The following is a 17,717-nucleotide window of genomic DNA, read 5'->3' on the forward strand; positions in this document are numbered from 1 at the left end:
AAATGAACACATCCTTTCTTAGAGTGTAACACATGTGCATGGGAAAAGAAAGATGTTTCAAAGTTAAGTTGATATTGGTTGCTTTTTAAAAAGACATCAATGTGTATTAAATTAAGCTGCTTTACATGATTAAGTTGAGTCTTTTAATGAAGTTTATTGAACTAAATTCGGGAGGAGCATGGTCACGTGATCCAACCAATCAGCGCGAAGAGGTGCCTAAAAAAAAGCAGTCCCTCACCTCTATCCCGTGACTGATTTTTGCAGCATCCCTCCTCCACCCCATCACCTCACTCTCATCTACATTTATTGCACTTAAAGAGGTGGGAGTACTCTGGTTTGGGCTAAAATTCTGAGGTCGGAGCCCTTTCCTCGGCCAGTACACCAAATATGCTTTATCTCATTCTCTATCGATTACACGTTAATGCGAACTCGTGAATGACCATTGTTTTGGTTTGTACTGGTGTAAAAAAGACTCTGTTCAGATATCCTTCTTTAATGATAAGGCTGTACTGAGGTCAGTCTGGCATTGACACGGGGTGTGGTTTAAACTGAGACTGCGCGAGAGCAGCAGGAGAAGTGGCTTTATATTGCAATGGCAGACCGCAAAGTTTGCCGTCTCCGTAACTTTTATAGAAACGGAGCGTATTAATCTTGCAGAAATCTATGCAACACGTTTAATCGTCCCATAAAGAGCCAGAGTCTGTGATGATCTACCGAATGACAGCGGATGGGTGTGATTGACCAGTCATTTGTTTGATGTTTCTCCGTGATGGTTATAAGTGTGCGTCATTGACGATCGTAAGTTGAAATGTGTTTATATTTATTGTCATATGTTTCAAATGAGTGATAATCACTGTATATCACAATAACTAAATGTTAAGTTGGTTGTCATATAATATATAAGCATATTTGTAGATTATCAAAGTAAATGCCATCATTACGTTTCTACCTGTGATGATGTAGCGATTATTTATGCTAAACGGTTAGCACTGAATGCACATTTCTAACATTTGCGAAGATTATCATGGTAATTGTATTTATTTGTTTTATTGTAGAACCACACACACACACACAAACACATACATAACTTCACATAGGTGCACGTGTACATCAACTGGACACGTGTGTCATCCTTCATCGCCACGTGAGAAGACATCAACGAACCAACGACAACGGATCACTACCTCTTATATCAGATAAGACATTCGGACATTTGGGACTGTTAATAACTTTACTTAAGAATTTAATTCTGTGTTGATACATCGTCACAACTGCAATTATCTGTATTATTTACCTTCACTACTTCAACTGCTGTATTTAACAATTTATTTATGTAGGCCTACGTTCTTTATTTGTATATTTATTTGAGTAATTGCATTGTTATGAGTGTTTAATTATTGTTACAATTTCTATTTGATTATTTAATAGAAATTCAGTTCATTGAACAAAGTCTCTTGCTCTTCATTTATTCCTTGGGTCCTGGACGTTAATTGTGATTAAAAGATCCTCTGAGGTGATTGGCATCGTAATAGTAACTAGTGCATTTCAGTTCCTTGCAAACATTAAATGGTCCTTCGAGCCGGATGCTATAACTGCTTCAGCTATGACGTCCAGACCCAGGGAAAAGTTAGTAGAGCAAGAGGTGGTAAGGCCACGCAGGGTAATTCGTCCGCCTTTGCATCTGCAGGATTATGAGGTTAGCTATCCTCAAAGGCACCTTACATTTCCAGATGAGCAGGTTAGTGTTGTAACAAATGCTGATGTTCTCTCATGTATTCGTGAAATGAGAGAAGAAAGCAGGCAGCTCAGACAAGATGTTCAGCGCATTTCAGACATAATTGCCACTTCTCCTGGGTTAGCTCCGCCGCAGGTCTCATCTCCATCACATGGTATGGACTATAGGGTGTCATCAACACCAATAGCTGCTAGTATGTTGGCTCCACAACAGGATGATCGAAAACCAAGCCAAGCAGAAAATACTCCAGTGCTGCCCCCTAGAGATGAGTCCTTACACAAACGTGGAGATGGCCACCAAGACCTCATAGCAGATCTTACTCACAGCTTAAAGACAATGGGCAAACTAAGCAGTAGTCAGTCACATTCAGGACAGTCAACTCCTCAGTATACAGAACCGCCTCAGTGTGATAATGACTCGTCGCAATACTTACCCAGTCATGCTGCTAATGTTCACGAATCGAGACAATCTCAATATGATCGTCATTGGTGTCAGTCTGATAATCCAAAGTTGCAGCGGCCCAATCCATCATCCTACCCTGCATGGGATTCTCAACATTCTCTAAATAATGCTAAGGTTGGTCATCCATATTCAGAATTCCAATCTGCTAATGATACTTATGATCCATACAGTGGCGACAGAGGGCGCACTTTGCAGAGGACTTCATTATTCGATTCAAGACCTTACTTTCAGCATAATAGGAGACATGAGAGCTATTGTGACAATGAACGGTTTCACTTATCTGATGCATCATTTCCTCCTTTGGAAGAACGTGGTCTTGATCGTGGCTTGTTCCTTTCACCAGTGCAGTACCGTGGGCCCACTCCTACTATCCCTGACTTTGTTCATGATGACCCGCGTGAATTCACCAGACTTAAGATTGCTTTAGACAATGTACTGCCTAATAACGCTACTGAATCTTTCAAGTTTCAAATCTTAATGGACCATCTTAAGTTAGAGGATGCTCTACTTGTTGCTGATTCTTACAGTCATAGTCGTTATCCCTTTAGTGACACTATGAGAGCACTTACTGACATGTATGGGCAGCCACATCAGTTAGCGTTGCAACGGATTAGCCAATTGATGGATGGACCCAATATAAAAAGTGGTGATGTCAAAGCTTTCAAAGCCTTCGCCCTCAGAGTCAGAGCATTAGTCGGGATGTTGAATCAGTTAGGAAGCCCAGGCTGGACGGAGCTAAAGTGTGGTTCACATGTATCTCGCCTCTTAGCTAAGTTACCTTATGACCTAAGAGCCAACTTCAAGAGATTTGTTAATCCCCTTCAGAATCCCGTTCCTACTCTGATTGATTTGGCAGATTGGCTTGAATATGAGGTCCGTGTGCAGGTGGAAGGAACGCAGTATGGCACATACCATGAACCTGACAAGCAAGCTTTCCGCAAAGACAAAAGGGTTGGATTCATGCAACGAAAACAGACCACTGTCCTGCATGGAGGAGAACAGACATGTTTGTCCATCGAAAATGTGAAAACGACATCAGTGTCTACAGATAAGAAACCAGAAAAGCCTAAAAAGTACTGCCCATTCTGCGATTCTATTCAGCACTATATGAATCAGTGTTCTAACTTTAAGCTGTTGACAAAAGAGCAAATTGAGAACTGGATCAAGACTGGTAACAGATGCTGGAGATGTGGCAGAGGTCATCATTCCTCAAAGTGTACTTTGAAAGCAAAATGCAAAAAGTGTGAAAGGAGACATCTTGAGGTTCTTCATGATGTAAATGCCAGCTCTGATTCAAAATGGAAGGACAGAAGTAAAGAGTCAGAAGGGAACACAATCCCACTCACTTCCACTTCCCAGACTTTATACTTGGATCGGCCTACAAGTGGTAGACAGGTATTGCTCAAATTAAGTCGGGTTGTACTTTGGAATGGTGATAAATCACTAGAGACCTATGCAGTGCTGGATGACGGCTCCGAACGGACAATTCTGCTGCATGATGCTGCTCAACGTTTAGGTCTGCAAGGAAAACCTGAAGACTTAGCCCTTCGTACTGTCAGACAGGAAGTCCATACCATACAAGGACATTCAGTGTCATTTTCTATATCGCCAGTCTCATTACCTGACAGAGCATTTCAAATTCATGGAGCATTTACTGCTAAAGAGCTGGGTCTTGTTCAACACACATATTCCATCACTTACTTACAAGAAAAGTACCACCACTTAAGAAATTTGCCTCTGCCTGATATCACTCAAGCCCAACCATTGGTGCTCATTGGCTCGGACTATCCTCATCTGATTACACCTGTAGAACCTGTGAGATTAGGCCCGCCAGGTGGGCCAGCAGCTGTACATACACGTCTTGGGTGGACATTACAGGGTCCATCAAGATTCCTTCAGTCTGTGTTGCAGCCACAGGAATGTCTTTTTGTATCTTGCTCATCTCCAGAGACTGAACTTTTTAATCAAGTTGAAAGGCTTTGGAAACTGGACATTGTACCTTATCAGTCTGAGAAGGTTGTCACTCGTTCACGACAAGACACAGAAGCAATTCGTATCTTGCAAGAGAAGACAATCAGGATGGATATAGAAGGGGTCCAAAGATACGCTACTCCACTACTATGGAAGGAATCTCTCCCACCATTGAATGCACCAAAGGAAGCTGTGTTAGCCCTCCTCCACAGCACAGAAAGACGCCTAATGAGGGAGCCTCAGAGGGCAATAAGTTACAACGCTGAGATTCAGAAGCTAATACAGGCAGGCTATATTACCCCGCTCACTACAAACCAGTGTGACCTGAGTCTTCATTCGTGGTACATACCACATCATATGGTTAATCATAACGGCAAAGACCGCATTGTGTTTAATTGTTCCTTTGAGTTCCAAGGCCAGTCTCTAAATGAGCACCTCATGCCCGGGCCTACTCTAGGAGCAAGTTTGTTGGGAGTTCTACTGCGCTTCAGGGAACACCCTGTAGCGATCTGCAGTGATATACGCGGAATGTTTCATCAAGTCCGCCTCCTTGATGAAGACAAACCATACCTCAGATTCTTGTGGCGCAATGGAAAAACAATGGAACCTGCCACAGTCTATCAATGGGAGGTTCTTCCGTTTGGGACCACTTGTAGCCCCTGCTGTGCTACATTTGCCCTTCAGTCACACGTAAAGAATTACCTTGAGCCTACAGATGAGGTGAGAAAAACAGTGGAGCGTGGATTCTATGTAGACAACTGTTTACAAAGTGTGCCAACTGAAGAACAGGCTGAGAAACTAGTTCACAGATTGCAGGATCATCTATCAAAGGGTGGATTTGAGCTGAGGCAGTGGGCAAGCAATGTCCCTACAGTTATTCAACACCTTCCAGCTGAGCTAAGATCAGATAGCAGTGAGATCTGGCTTAGTCAAGGGACAGACAATCCTCAAGAAAGGACCCTTGGCCTACTATGGCAATGCAAACTGGATACGTTAGCATATAAGCCCCACCAAGGTGAAGATGGTGAAATCACAATGCGGACAATCTACCGTACTCTGGCAAAACAGTATGATCCCCTTGGGTTTCTTATACCCTATACCACAAGGGCTAAGATCATTGTCCAAATGTTGTGGGATAAAAAACGAAGTTGGGATGACCCTTGCCTTCCTGCTCATTTACTGGATGCATGGCGTCAGTGGGAAAGTGAACTGCCTGCACTAGCCAAGATATCACAGCCCAGATGCTATAGTTCATGCCTTCAGTCCACTGTTAAATGTCGCAACCTACACATATTCTGTGATGCTTCTGAAAAGGCATATGGCTCAGTGGCGTATCTGACAACAGAAGATGATCAGAGCAATATTCAGGTATCCTTCCTAGCTGCAAGATCCAGAGTTGCACCCAAGAAGCAGCTCTCCATAGCACGATTGGAGCTCTGTGCAGCATTGACAGGAGCACAGCTAGGTTCGGTGTTGCAAAAAGAGCTGACCTTGGAAATTCACAACTGTGTGTTCTGGACTGATTCAACCACAGTTCTTGCCTGGCTCCAATCTGACTCTTGCCGGTACAAAGTATTTGTGGGAGTCCGAATTACTGAAATTCAAGAGCTGTCTGACCCCAAAACATGGCGTTATGTTAACTCATCATCTAATCCTGCTGATGACATAACAAGAGGTCTAACATTGGATCAGTTGGCTGGAAATACTTCTTGGAACAAAGGTCCAGACTTTTTGCTGTATCCTAGTTCTTACTGGCCAAAGACACCAGAATGCCTAAACACTGAAGACATTCAAGAGCTTAAGAAATCTGCATTTTGTGGGGTAGTGAATGAGACTAAAGGAACTGTAATACCAGATGCCCTCCAATTTCAAAGTTATCAAGAACTTCTGGAAGCCACAGTGCAGTCCCTGAATGGGGCGGCCGCCAATAAAGGACCGCCTGATGCAGATGACTTTAGTGAGGCAGAATTAACTGTTTTGAGACACTGTCAGATGCAAGACTTCCCTGAAGAGTATGCTTTGCTTAAGGAAGGGAAGAATGTGCCTAATCGCAGCAGATTAATGAAACTCACTCCCGAATATGACAACAACTCTGCATTGATTAGAGTAGGAGGAAGGCTTCGTAGATGTGACAGTCTAAACGATGAATTTTTGCATCCTATAGTCCTGTCTCCAAGTCACCCAGTCTCAAAGCTCCTCATTAAGCACTATGACAACAAATTGCACCATCCAGGGGCTGGCCGTGTATATGCAGAATTACGACGAAAGTTCTGGATCCTACGCGGAAGAGAGGCGATTAAGAAGTACCAACATGAATGTTTTGAGTGTAACAAGTGGCGAGGGAAAGCAGCAGTTCCTAGAATGGCAGACCTCCCTCCATCAAGTCTCAGATTGTTTCGACCCCCTTTCTATTCCACAGGAGTGGATTGTTTCGGGCCCTTAGTCATCAAAATAGGGCGCCGTACGGAGAAAAGATGGGGCATTATATATAAATGTTTGACGACCCGAGCAGTACACCTTGACTTACTCGATCACATGGACACTGACTCATTTTTGATGTCTCTTAGGCGTTTTATCGCCCGTAGAGGGAAGCCTTATGAGCTTCTCTCAGACCAGGGAACAAATTTTAAAGGAGGACATACCGAGCTGGAAGAGACTTTTCACCAAATTCAGCCTACTATCAAAGACCAGCTAGCCAAAGAACAGATCAGGTTCCGCTTCAATCCACCCAGCGCACCACACTTTGGCGGCTCATGGGAAAGAGAAGTAAGGTCAGTGAAAACATCACTAAGGACAACACTTGGAGCTCAAGTTGTCACAGAAGAAGTCCTAAGAACCATCTTGCTTGAGGTTGAAAGTATTTTAAACTCAAGACCTTTGGGTTATGTCTCCAGTGATGTAGGTGACCCAGATCCTGTGACCCCAAATTCTTTACTCATGGGGCGGCCAGATTCTTCACTGCCACAGGTAGTTTACCCTGATTCTGATCTTCTCAGTCGAAAAAGATGGAGACACAGTCAGATACTAAGTGACCACTTCTGGAAGCATTTTATTCATGATTTCCTGCCTACTTTACAAGCACGTCAGAAATGGAACCAAGACAAAGAAAATATTACAGTTGGAACTGTCGTTCTCATTGCTGATGAACAAATGCCAAGAGCCCTCTGGAGAGTAGGCACTGTTACATCTGTCATTCCTGGTTCTGATGGTAGAGTAAGAAGTGCTTCAATTAAAGTGAAAGACCATACTTACACCCGACCTATTGCACGATTAATAAGACTACCCGCCTTACCTCCAGACACTGATGACTCACAATAAACTTAATACTGGCAAATTTGTTACCACAAATTTGGGGGCGGCTGTAAAAAAGACTCTGTTCAGATATCCTTCTTTAATGATAAGGCTGTACTGAGGTCAGTCTGGCATTGACACGGGGTGTGGTTTAAACTGAGACTGCGCGAGAGCAGCAGGAGAAGTGGCTTTATATTGCAATGGCAGACCGCAAAGTTTGCCGTCTCCGTAACTTTTATAGAAACGGAGCGTATTAATCTTGCAGAAATCTATGCAACACGTTTAATCGTCCCATAAAGAGCCAGAGTCTGTGATGATCTACCGAATGACAGCGGATGGGTGTGATTGACCAGTCATTTGTTTGATGTTTCTCCGTGATGGTTATAAGTGTGCGTCATTGACGATCGTAAGTTGAAATGTGTTTATATTTATTGTCATATGTTTCAAATGAGTGATAATCACTGTATATCACAATAACTAAATGTTAAGTTGGTTGTCATATAATATATAAGCATATTTGTAGATTATCAAAGTAAATGCCATCATTACGTTTCTACCTGTGATGATGTAGCGATTATTTATGCTAAACGGTTAGCACTGAATGCACATTTCTAACATTTGCGAAGATTATCATGGTAATTGTATTTATTTGTTTTATTGTAGAACCACACACACACACACAAACACATACATAACTTCACATAGGTGCACGTGTACATCAACTGGACACGTGTGTCATCCTTCATCGCCACGTGAGAAGACATCAACGAACCAACGACAACGGATCACTACCTCTTATATCAGATAAGACATTCGGACATTTGGGACTGTTAATAACTTTACTTAAGAATTTAATTCTGTGTTGATACATCGTCACAACTGCAATTATCTGTATTATTTACCTTCACTACTTCAACTGCTGTATTTAACAATTTATTTATGTAGGCCTACGTTCTTTATTTGTATATTTATTTGAGTAATTGCATTGTTATGAGTGTTTAATTATTGTTACAATTTCTATTTGATTATTTAATAGAAATTCAGTTCATTGAACAAAGTCTCTTGCTCTTCATTTATTCCTTGGGTCCTGGACGTTAATTGTGATTAAAAGATCCTCTGAGGTGATTGGCATCGTAATAGTAACTAGTGCATTTCAGTTCCTTGCAAACAACTGGTTTGTAAATGCACTGTGACAAGGTAAACAGAAATAATACTCAATCATTCAGACATCATCACTCATCCTACAAATCTCAAAAATGGTGACAATCATCAAACTATTTCAGGTAAAACGATCAACTGCAATGCATGCTGGGAGTCATGGATTAGATTAGTACTAGGTGTGTTCGACTTCATGGGGTGTTGCGCACTGTATTTTAAATACATTTTTAAATACAAAATAGTATTTTGTCATTTGTATTTGAAAGAGCCCCAGACCAGAAAATTGATCCATATGAAAGGTGGCGGTCAAACTTGCAGACTGCCAGCTTTTCATAATTTGTTTTTTTTTTCATAATTTGCTATAATTTTTAACAGTTCATGTTAAGTTTTGGTGTTTGTTTAAGTAGCCTAGGCTAAATAGTTTAGCTTGCTACTTTCAGCATATGTTGGTTGTGCACAAAAAACAAAGCATTTCAGTGTTGAGCAACAACAACTGGGATTTTAATGCCACAATACTGGTGTAGTGGTCTAAACTTACATATAGCAGCAACTTTTACTGTGAGCCACTCTATGACACGGATACGAATATGATCACGTATGAAAGAGCGTAGCAGAGCTGCTCACAGCAGCGCGTGTGTATTGTTAAGCCTGTTTCAAACCATACTCATATGTTGAAGTCGGTGTTTAGTAGGATCATAATATTTTGGTTTGCATACCATTGCATGAATGGCTGCCTGACACACAATATATTATTATATTTATGATAACAATCCTTGATTAATTAGTTAAAAACTAGTTGCTATGAATACAGGTGCAATCAGTTGTCTTCTTATGAATAACTTGTTTGTCAGTGTTGCTAATGCAAAGTAGGCCCTAATGCTAAAACCGGTCAGATATGTCAGATTTTTGCATGGCTCAGAGTCAATGTAACGGTGAAGCAATAGATCAAATAGTCCAAATTATGGAATGTTTGCAAAAAAATGTCGTGCTCCCTTGTAAAAATCTTTTAGTATTTTCAAAATTCAAAAATATAGTAGTTTGCTTTGATACATGTTGTGGCTGCTGTATTTTATTTTGATACACTTAAAACTATGGTATTTGGTATTTCAGAAATTTTGTCCGACTTGAGTTGGTGCTGAAGGCATGTGACTTCAAAAGCGGTCACTCCACGAGACTGTGCTGCTCTCAGTCATTGAAGCCCTAAGGCAGGCAAGGGCAACCTCCAAATCATCTGTACTAATCCTCCTGGATCTATCTGCCACTTTTGACACTGTTAATCACCACATCCACCTTTCAACCCTCAAGGCTAAGGGTGTCTCCAGTACAGGGCTACTGTGGTTCAAGTCTTAGGTAGGTCATTAGGGTATCCTGGAGAGGTGACGTCTTCCAACCCCATTTTAATACCGGGGTACCCTAAGGCTCAGTGCTTGGACCACTGCTCTTTTTCGATATACATGACATCCCTGGGTTCTGTCATTCGGAAACAGCTTTACCTACCACTGCTATGCAGATGACACACAACTCCACTTGTCGTCCCACCCCAAAGATCACTGGGTTTCTGCTAGCATCTCAGCATGCATGAGGGACATTTAACTTTGGATGAAGGATCACCATCTCCAGCTGAACCTTGCAAAGACAAAGCTGCTTGTCATGGCGTCTGACCCTAAGATTTATTACAACCTTTCCATTCAGCTAGGTTCTTCAACCATTATGCCTTCCAGGACAGCCAGAAACCTGGGAGTGGTCACTGATGATTAGCTTAGTTATACTGAGCATGTTGCCAGCATCGCCACCCTTGAAGATTCATCCCCTACAATATTAGGAAAATTAGACCTTTTCTAAATGAGTATGCTACGCAAATCCTAGTCCAGGCTCTTGTCCTGTCCAGACTGGACTATTGCAATGCATTACTGGCTGGACTCCCAGCTTGCACAACCAAACCACTACAGGTGATTCAGAATGCAGCAGCAATCTGTTCTGGATCTGTTCCATTCTGTGGAATGATCTGCCGGTCATGACACGATCTGTTCACTGATGATAACGATCACTTGCGTTTCATGTATCCACTAATAAAGTTTATAAATTCATGTTTTTATAGCAGGTGGAACTCCTTAATATACCTGAATATGTTATAATCTGTCATGTAAAAAAATAATGTTTTCAGCATACAGTATAAGAAGCAATTAAAATATTCAAGTGTTTCTGGTTGCAACGTTTTGTAAAAAGATTTGTTTTTAACAAATTCACCATCTAATTTACTTCATTCTCAATAAAAAAGGAAAAATGGCGCACACGTCACTATGGCGAGCAGCAGGTGTCCGACTTGATGGCTCTGTCTTCAGCCCCTCCATCAACTGCATGCGGCAAACCTCACCGATCGGCCTGTGTAGCGCCGCATGAACTCGGACACACCTACTAGGTTGATACTCAGCATGTATTGCAGCATAAACCGTATTGCACCATTGATGTGTTTTATAGACTGATTCATGATGTCAGAGATTGATTCTATGTTTTTATAATTCAGAAAATAACAGACCTGATACTGCTTCCAACTAGCACTATAGTATCACCCTTTTTTTTTTACACATCATTAACACCACACACACACACAATCACATTAGATCTAAGCTTTCTTTGCAATAGCAGATATATCTTAAAACATGCTTCAACAGCCAAAGAAAACTTAACCTTAAAAAAACACAAAAGTCAGGGGCCCAACTAAAGCAAACACTGATCACCATAGTCATGGTTTGTTGAAATCTCAATATTTTTATACATATTTTATTATTTTAATACAAATATTTTAATAGAGGGTGCAGGCGTGATATTGAATCAATGGGATTAACATTGAGAAATCAACCATTTTTACATTGTTTCAATGATTGCTTGCTACCAATGATTGCTTGGAAGTGACTGCAGGTTTGTATTTAACATAACAGCACACAAAGCAACTACACTTCTTTTTTGCAAGGTCATCCATGAATGTGTTTAAACCAAATTCATTTTAAACAGACCTGCAGTGTTTCTGTGTTTTTTTTATGTTGATTGTGTTTAATGCAAAGTTACATTCTTGGTTATGTAAGTTCTTTACCCAAAATGTTTATGGTATAGTTTCCATATGTAAAGGTCAGTCAACAAATAAAGTTGCAAAAGCTACATAGGACTTTAGTGTGTGGGAGGGCAATGAAAGTAAACAGGATGAACATTTTACATAGCACACCACATTTGGTTACCCTTAGTTGCAACCATACCATTTATCAAGCATTAAAACTTGTGTAGGATTGGTGTGGTTTCATCTAAAGTGCAATGTTTGTCTATCAATATCAAACCATCATATTACACTTATGTAAACTTATCCTGTGATGACGTTAGGAGAATCATCATTTATAATATTATAGTTATTGTTGACTTATATTTTATAAATTAAATAATAGCCTAATCATACACACTTAAAGGGATAGTTCACCCAAAAACGAAAATTCTGCCATCGTTTACTCACTCTCATATTGTTAAAAACCTGTATGAATTTCATTGTTCTGATGAACACAAAGAAAGATATTTTAAGAAATGTTCACTTCCATTGCATATGGGGCTCATGAACGCTTTGGTTACAAACATTCCTTAAAATATCTTCTTTTGTGTATATCAGAACAAAGAAATTTATACAGGTTTGTAACATCATGAAAGTGAGTAAATGATGACAAAACTTTTCAATTTGGGTGAACTATCCCTTTAACCCTTAAACAGGCAAGAGTGGAAAACAATGAGCAAAATAAAATCATTTCATGTCATTTTTTGTATAATCTGGGCAGATTCAAAATAAGTGTTCGCAGTGTCATGTGTGTTGCTTGCGTTTTCAAAATATGTGTTTGTTGAAACATGTGCATCACGTGTTTGGTCAAAATAAGTGCCTGCTGTTCACACGTCAAAACCGTTTATGATAAAAGACACAAAATACACACTCCCTTTACAGTAAACTGTGATTACGCATGAGATTATGCGAGTATCTGGCAAACGCTGATCATAAACCCTTTAGACGCATTTGCAGCAGGCACTTGTTTTGACAAGACACGTGATGCACATACACACACTCAACGTGCAGAACACACATTTTGAAATAAGGAACGTCTTATGAACACCTCTTCAAGTAAAGTGTTACTGTTGTATCTCCCAGGATACATTGACATATTAAGGCATAAAAAAGGATAAAGTCATCAATATTTTTTTATTTGCAACAAATAATGTGATTCTGAATTCCTCTCTTGTTCTAAGACATGCCATACACATTTTCTTATCCATTTTAAACGGTGTAAACAACTGGTTTACAAGTAACAATAAATGTTAATTACTAACTAAATAAGTTGGCCTAAAATGGGCAGTTCTGAATGTCTTCGTCGGCTTCATTGGTGCTTTTCCTCCTCCACCTTTTTTAGATAATAAAAATTTGACAAATTATTAATCAATTAGTTAAAGCAACACTATGTAGTTTTTTTACTTTTAAATAATGTCTCTAAAATTATTTCAGTGATAGAACAACTTTTAACTGGACAAATTGTACTGTTGCTGCAACCTGAGCACCCTCCTAGCTGCTACAAGCACACTCTGAAAGTGGCGGTGGAGGGTAGGAAACACAACCCCGCCCCTCCCCCTGCCTGCAGAAGAGTGTCTGATACCAGGCACTGTTGCGCTTTTCAACCACATGGGGGAGCCGTAAGTCATTTTTACATGTAAACTACATAGTGTTGCTTTAATTTTGTATACTACCTTGACTACCCCTCAATGCAAACTATATCTGATTCATGCAGAGGCCTCTCATCTGCTGCAATTCAGAGGAATGCATGAATGGCATGAGGAAAAGTAGCCTACCTAAATTTCTTGGTTCTATTACACTGTCACGTTGCCAGTAGGGCCAAGCCCAATTCGGGCAGTGGCAGCTTGCGGTGGCACCTCTGGCAGCTGCCTCCTTTTGTGGCAGCTCGTCGTGGCACTTCTGGTCACAGCCTGAGCTGCCAGTGATTGTTCGAGGCAGCTGACACTTTTTGTGGCAGCTAATGGTGGCACTTGTTAGCTTGGCTATTTGTACCAGCTGCACTGTTTGTGGCTTGCTGTCATCGTTTGTAGGTATTGGTAGGCCTACTCGTCAGCTTGTTGTGTTTGCTGTTAAATTTCGCGGTCTGTGGGTTTGAACGCTGACTGTCAGTCATGTGTAGGTGCGGGCATTATGAGATGCCTCAGGAACTAGTTGCCACCACTTTGGGCACTACGAGGCATTCGCGGCCATTCTTGCAATTCACGGCTTGTGGGTGCTGTCATTAATTTGTGACATTCGGTTGTAGGTGCGTGCACGTTGTTTATAATGAACAATGAAATAGTGGCATTTCCCAACTGGCATTCGCGAGCCCCTGGTGGTTCACGGAGGAATTGCAGGGTGGAAAAATGTAATTATTATAATTACAGGAACAGTATGTAGAATTGTGGCAAAACTGATATTACAATCACGAAACTTGTGGCTAAAACTGGTACTGCAATCACACAACTGGTGGCCGATACACAACATGACAACATAAACATCAGTTGAGGGCTGCAACTCCACTTTTTAAATGACAATATCCTGGCCAGACCACTGTTGTCAGTGATATAAGTATTTGAAATGAAAATAATTTCTTATTGTCTATGACATATCAGGGCCATTTTATGATTCATTGATATAAATATCTTACATACTGTTTCTTTAAAACATAAAATGTAAAGAAATAGTTTTAAAATCAGCTTAAAATATTTATACAAAAATATAAATGTTTATAAGTAACCAGCTGTTATTGCTGCTACCCAGTCTCACAAAATTATGTACCTCACATAATTTTTTTGATTCTTTTTCGTGATACTGTCACGAATTTCCGCGGTTTTTCGTGATCGTATCACAAATTTCTGTTTATGTGTCATTGTCACGTTTTTACTCAACAGCTTTTTCCTATTTTCAAACCATTTCACTCCGTTTCAGCGTTAGATTTGGTATATTGGTTTATACTATTTTTATTTTTTTATATTTTCTAAATTTTAAAATATTGTCGCCTGGAATCAAAAAATTACGTGAATAGGTATGGAATTTCATGTGACTGGGCTGTATTTGTCATAACCAGATAAGGGTCCATTAGGGTACCGTACTGTACTAAAGATAAAAACTTTAAAACGGGTACATGTTTTTGAAGTCAAACATACAAATGTGATATTAAATTATTGAAATATTTACTTAAAGCCTCAAGGGAGTATCTTAAGTACATCATTTAGATTAAGGGGGGTTGACCATAGACTTTGGATTCGACTAACAACAAATTAAAAAAACTGAAAAACGTGTTATTGTGCCGCCATCTCTTGGTCATATGACGGAACAACACAATTCCTTATACAGCCATAAGGGGAAATATGCAAAACAATATTTAAAGTATTGTACACCCTTAAAACTTTAAATCATGTTTTAGGCAGCGGCTCCTCTGTATGGGCAGGTGGGGCAATGCCCCAGCCAGCACCATCAAAATATTAATCCACTTGAAGAACTAAACAAAAACATAAATTTTTAAAGGAACAGTATGTAGGATTGTGGCCAAAACTGGTTTTGCAATCACAAAACTTGTGGGTAAAACTGGTAGGCTACTGCAATCACACAACTGGTGGCCAATACACAAAATAACATCATAAACATCAGTTGAGGGCTGCAACTCCACTTTTTAAATGACAATATCCTGGACAGACCACTGTTGTCAGTGATATAAGTATTTGAAATGAAAATGATTTATAATGTAGTGTCATATCAGTGCCATTTTATGATTAATTGATATACATTTCTTACATAGTGTTCCTTTAACTCATTAAGGTGTCTACATTATTCAACGTGCGTTTTAACACATTCACTTTACTAGATTCAAAAACAGTATGGAGAAATCAAACTAAGCCATGGAAATGCAGCGAGCCCTAAAACTGAGCCATATGGGCAATCTGCGGAAGTTTCTCAATACAAAGGTTGCAGCTAGCGTTGCCACCCGTCCTGGTTTTCCCGGGATTGTTCTCTTTTTTGAGTCACAGTCCCGGAAAATTTATATTCTTTCCCGGGACACGAATTGTCCCGGTTTTTTGTGAAAATTAACTTTTAAAGCAGAATTTCCTGGTTTCAAATTAAAGCGTTTCCTTCCACTGTTTCTGTGTTCATCCAATCCTGTGTCTGTAACCGGGTAAAATAGAACAGGTAACACAGTGGATTGGCCAGGCGTTAACTTTTATTTGATTGGATGCTTAACTTATCGCCTAGCAACTACCTATGCTGTCGGTTGGTCGCACGCGTCGCATCCACAGATTCCACACACACATCCTGGATGAAATAGTTTGAGTTAAGTTGCTAGTCAGCTTTTAAAACGATCAGTGGGGTTGGTCAAAGCTGAACTTAAAGTTAGATTAAACTTTAAATGATCATGCTTGAAGTTTAAAGCATTCATTGAGGGACAGCCGAGACTTCTGCAGGCAGCAAAAAGGGATGAGAAATACACATGGAAAAAGAGGTGAGAAATGTCAGTTTTAGGTTGCCCAAATTTACTAAGTTAACAAAAACAAAAAGTTGTTTATAATCTATTATAATACATGTAATCATGTTTTATTGCTAAAGCACATATCCTATATTTGTACAAATGATTATATTTTATAATAGAATATAATTATGCAGTATATGTTTACACAATGTTTATACAAAAATGTATATTCAATGTATTTAATGTAGAAAGGAGTCCAGAGTGAGTGCATCTACTTCAGGGAAAGCATCTACGTCAGGACAAATATAGGTTAGAGACGGAATAGAGTCCTACAACTGTTAACATAGTATATTTGCAAATATTAGTTGAACCCCCCTCCAAAAAACAAAACAAAAATACATTTCATCGGAGTGTCCCGGTTTTTCACAAATCAAAGGTGGCAACCCTAGTTGCAGCCTCCTAAGGTCGCATTTCTAGGCTGCATACGTCACCAAAATTGTTTATTTCAGAATATTATCAATTATATAGTTCATTATTATTCTTAATCGTTAATCGTAAATTGTTGTAATATGCCTATGACTTGCGAATGTAATGCTCAGTTAACTGAAATAAACCAGGCTTGATGACGTATGCAGTCTCCGCAGGCTGCAGCCTTCCGGTTGAGAAACGGCCTGCCTCTCTAGTCTTTACGTTACCTGAACGTAGCTCCAGACAATTTTATATCATTTCGTGTTAAGTGATTATGCTTGACTGGTTGTGCTAATTCTGCTAAATGGGAAAACGTTTTTTTTTTCCATGCTCGCTTTTCAGTTCTTTGAAAGGCAGAGATCGAGGTGGATGTGATAAAGCCCTTCTCTGAAAAGCTAATCTATCAATCTTCATGTAATCGCCATCCTCAGGCTGAGGGATATTTATAGTCAGGAGCCGGTACGGTTTTAGGTAAGTTATATATTGTTTATCTTAATCATGTTCTCGTTTAGTTGTTTAGCCCATTTGCTTCCATTCCTTCTGTCGGCATTGTCGATGTTTCACTGCCATCTGCTGTTAATTGAAGAAACTACAAATTTCAGTCCATATACCAAAAAATACGAGTTTTGTATGGACTGGCCACCTGTCCTGGGTGTTGTCCTAAGAGTTGTTGTTGTTGTTGTTTTTTTTAAAGTGGACTGCTTTTCTGTATCATGTACTGCTGTGCTTTAAAATCTGGATCACTTGTTCAGTTGTAAAGCATACTTTGAAGCAATTTGTCATGTATAATTTAAATAACTTGACTTAAAGGTGTCATGTTATGAGATTTTTTCTAAGATTTAAAATAAGTCTTTGATGTCCCCAGAGTGCGTATGTGAAGTTTTAGCTCAAAATACACAACAGCATATTTAAATTTTCACTTTGTAGGTGTGAGCAAAAATGTGTCGTTTTAGGGTATGTCTTTTAAAATGCAAAAGAACTGATTAAATGCAAACACTGATCACCATAATGGTGGATTGTTGAAATTGAAACTCAATTGTGCGGCCAATTTTTTCTCCCTCTTTCTCTCTGCGCTAAATGGCAGTGCTGTGGTTGGATAGTGCAGATTATGGGGC

At 39.8% G+C, this 17,717-nt stretch overlaps 2 protein-coding genes across 3 annotated transcripts in view; both read left to right on the top strand.

Annotated features, from left to right (window-relative positions):
• The first annotated feature begins 466 nt into the window (after window positions 1-466).
• On the top strand, window positions 467-8,624 carry LOC141362384 (uncharacterized). 2 transcript variants are annotated; one of them, XR_012368217.1, is made up of 3 exons: window positions 467-798; window positions 1,056-7,865; window positions 8,123-8,624. XR_012368217.1 is itself a non-coding variant. In XM_073864381.1 (2 exons), exon 2 carries the CDS (start codon window positions 1,604-1,606, stop codon window positions 7,484-7,486), a length of 5,883 nt encoding a protein of 1,960 aa, XP_073720482.1. In that variant the 5' UTR covers window positions 467-798; window positions 1,056-1,603; the 3' UTR covers window positions 7,487-8,116. The 2 variants fall into 2 exon arrangements, 1 of the variants encoding a protein (XP_073720482.1); XM_073864381.1 differs by lacking the exon at window positions 8,123-8,624 and having other exon boundaries at window positions 1,056-8,116.
• Window positions 8,625-17,003: 8,379 nt separating this feature from the next.
• LOC129443200 (GRB10-interacting GYF protein 2) overlaps window positions 17,004-17,717 on the top strand; it is a 69,626-nt gene continuing 68,912 nt past the window's right edge. Inside the window, exon 1 of the mRNA XM_073864451.1 lies at window positions 17,004-17,073. The gene's annotated coding sequence lies outside the window, so the exon portion shown is untranslated. The remainder of the gene's footprint in view (window positions 17,074-17,717) is intronic.

This window comes from Misgurnus anguillicaudatus, unplaced genomic scaffold (assembly GCF_027580225.2).
Source record: "Misgurnus anguillicaudatus unplaced genomic scaffold, ASM2758022v2 HiC_scaffold_26, whole genome shotgun sequence".
NCBI lineage: Eukaryota > Metazoa > Chordata > Actinopteri > Cypriniformes > Cobitidae > Misgurnus > Misgurnus anguillicaudatus.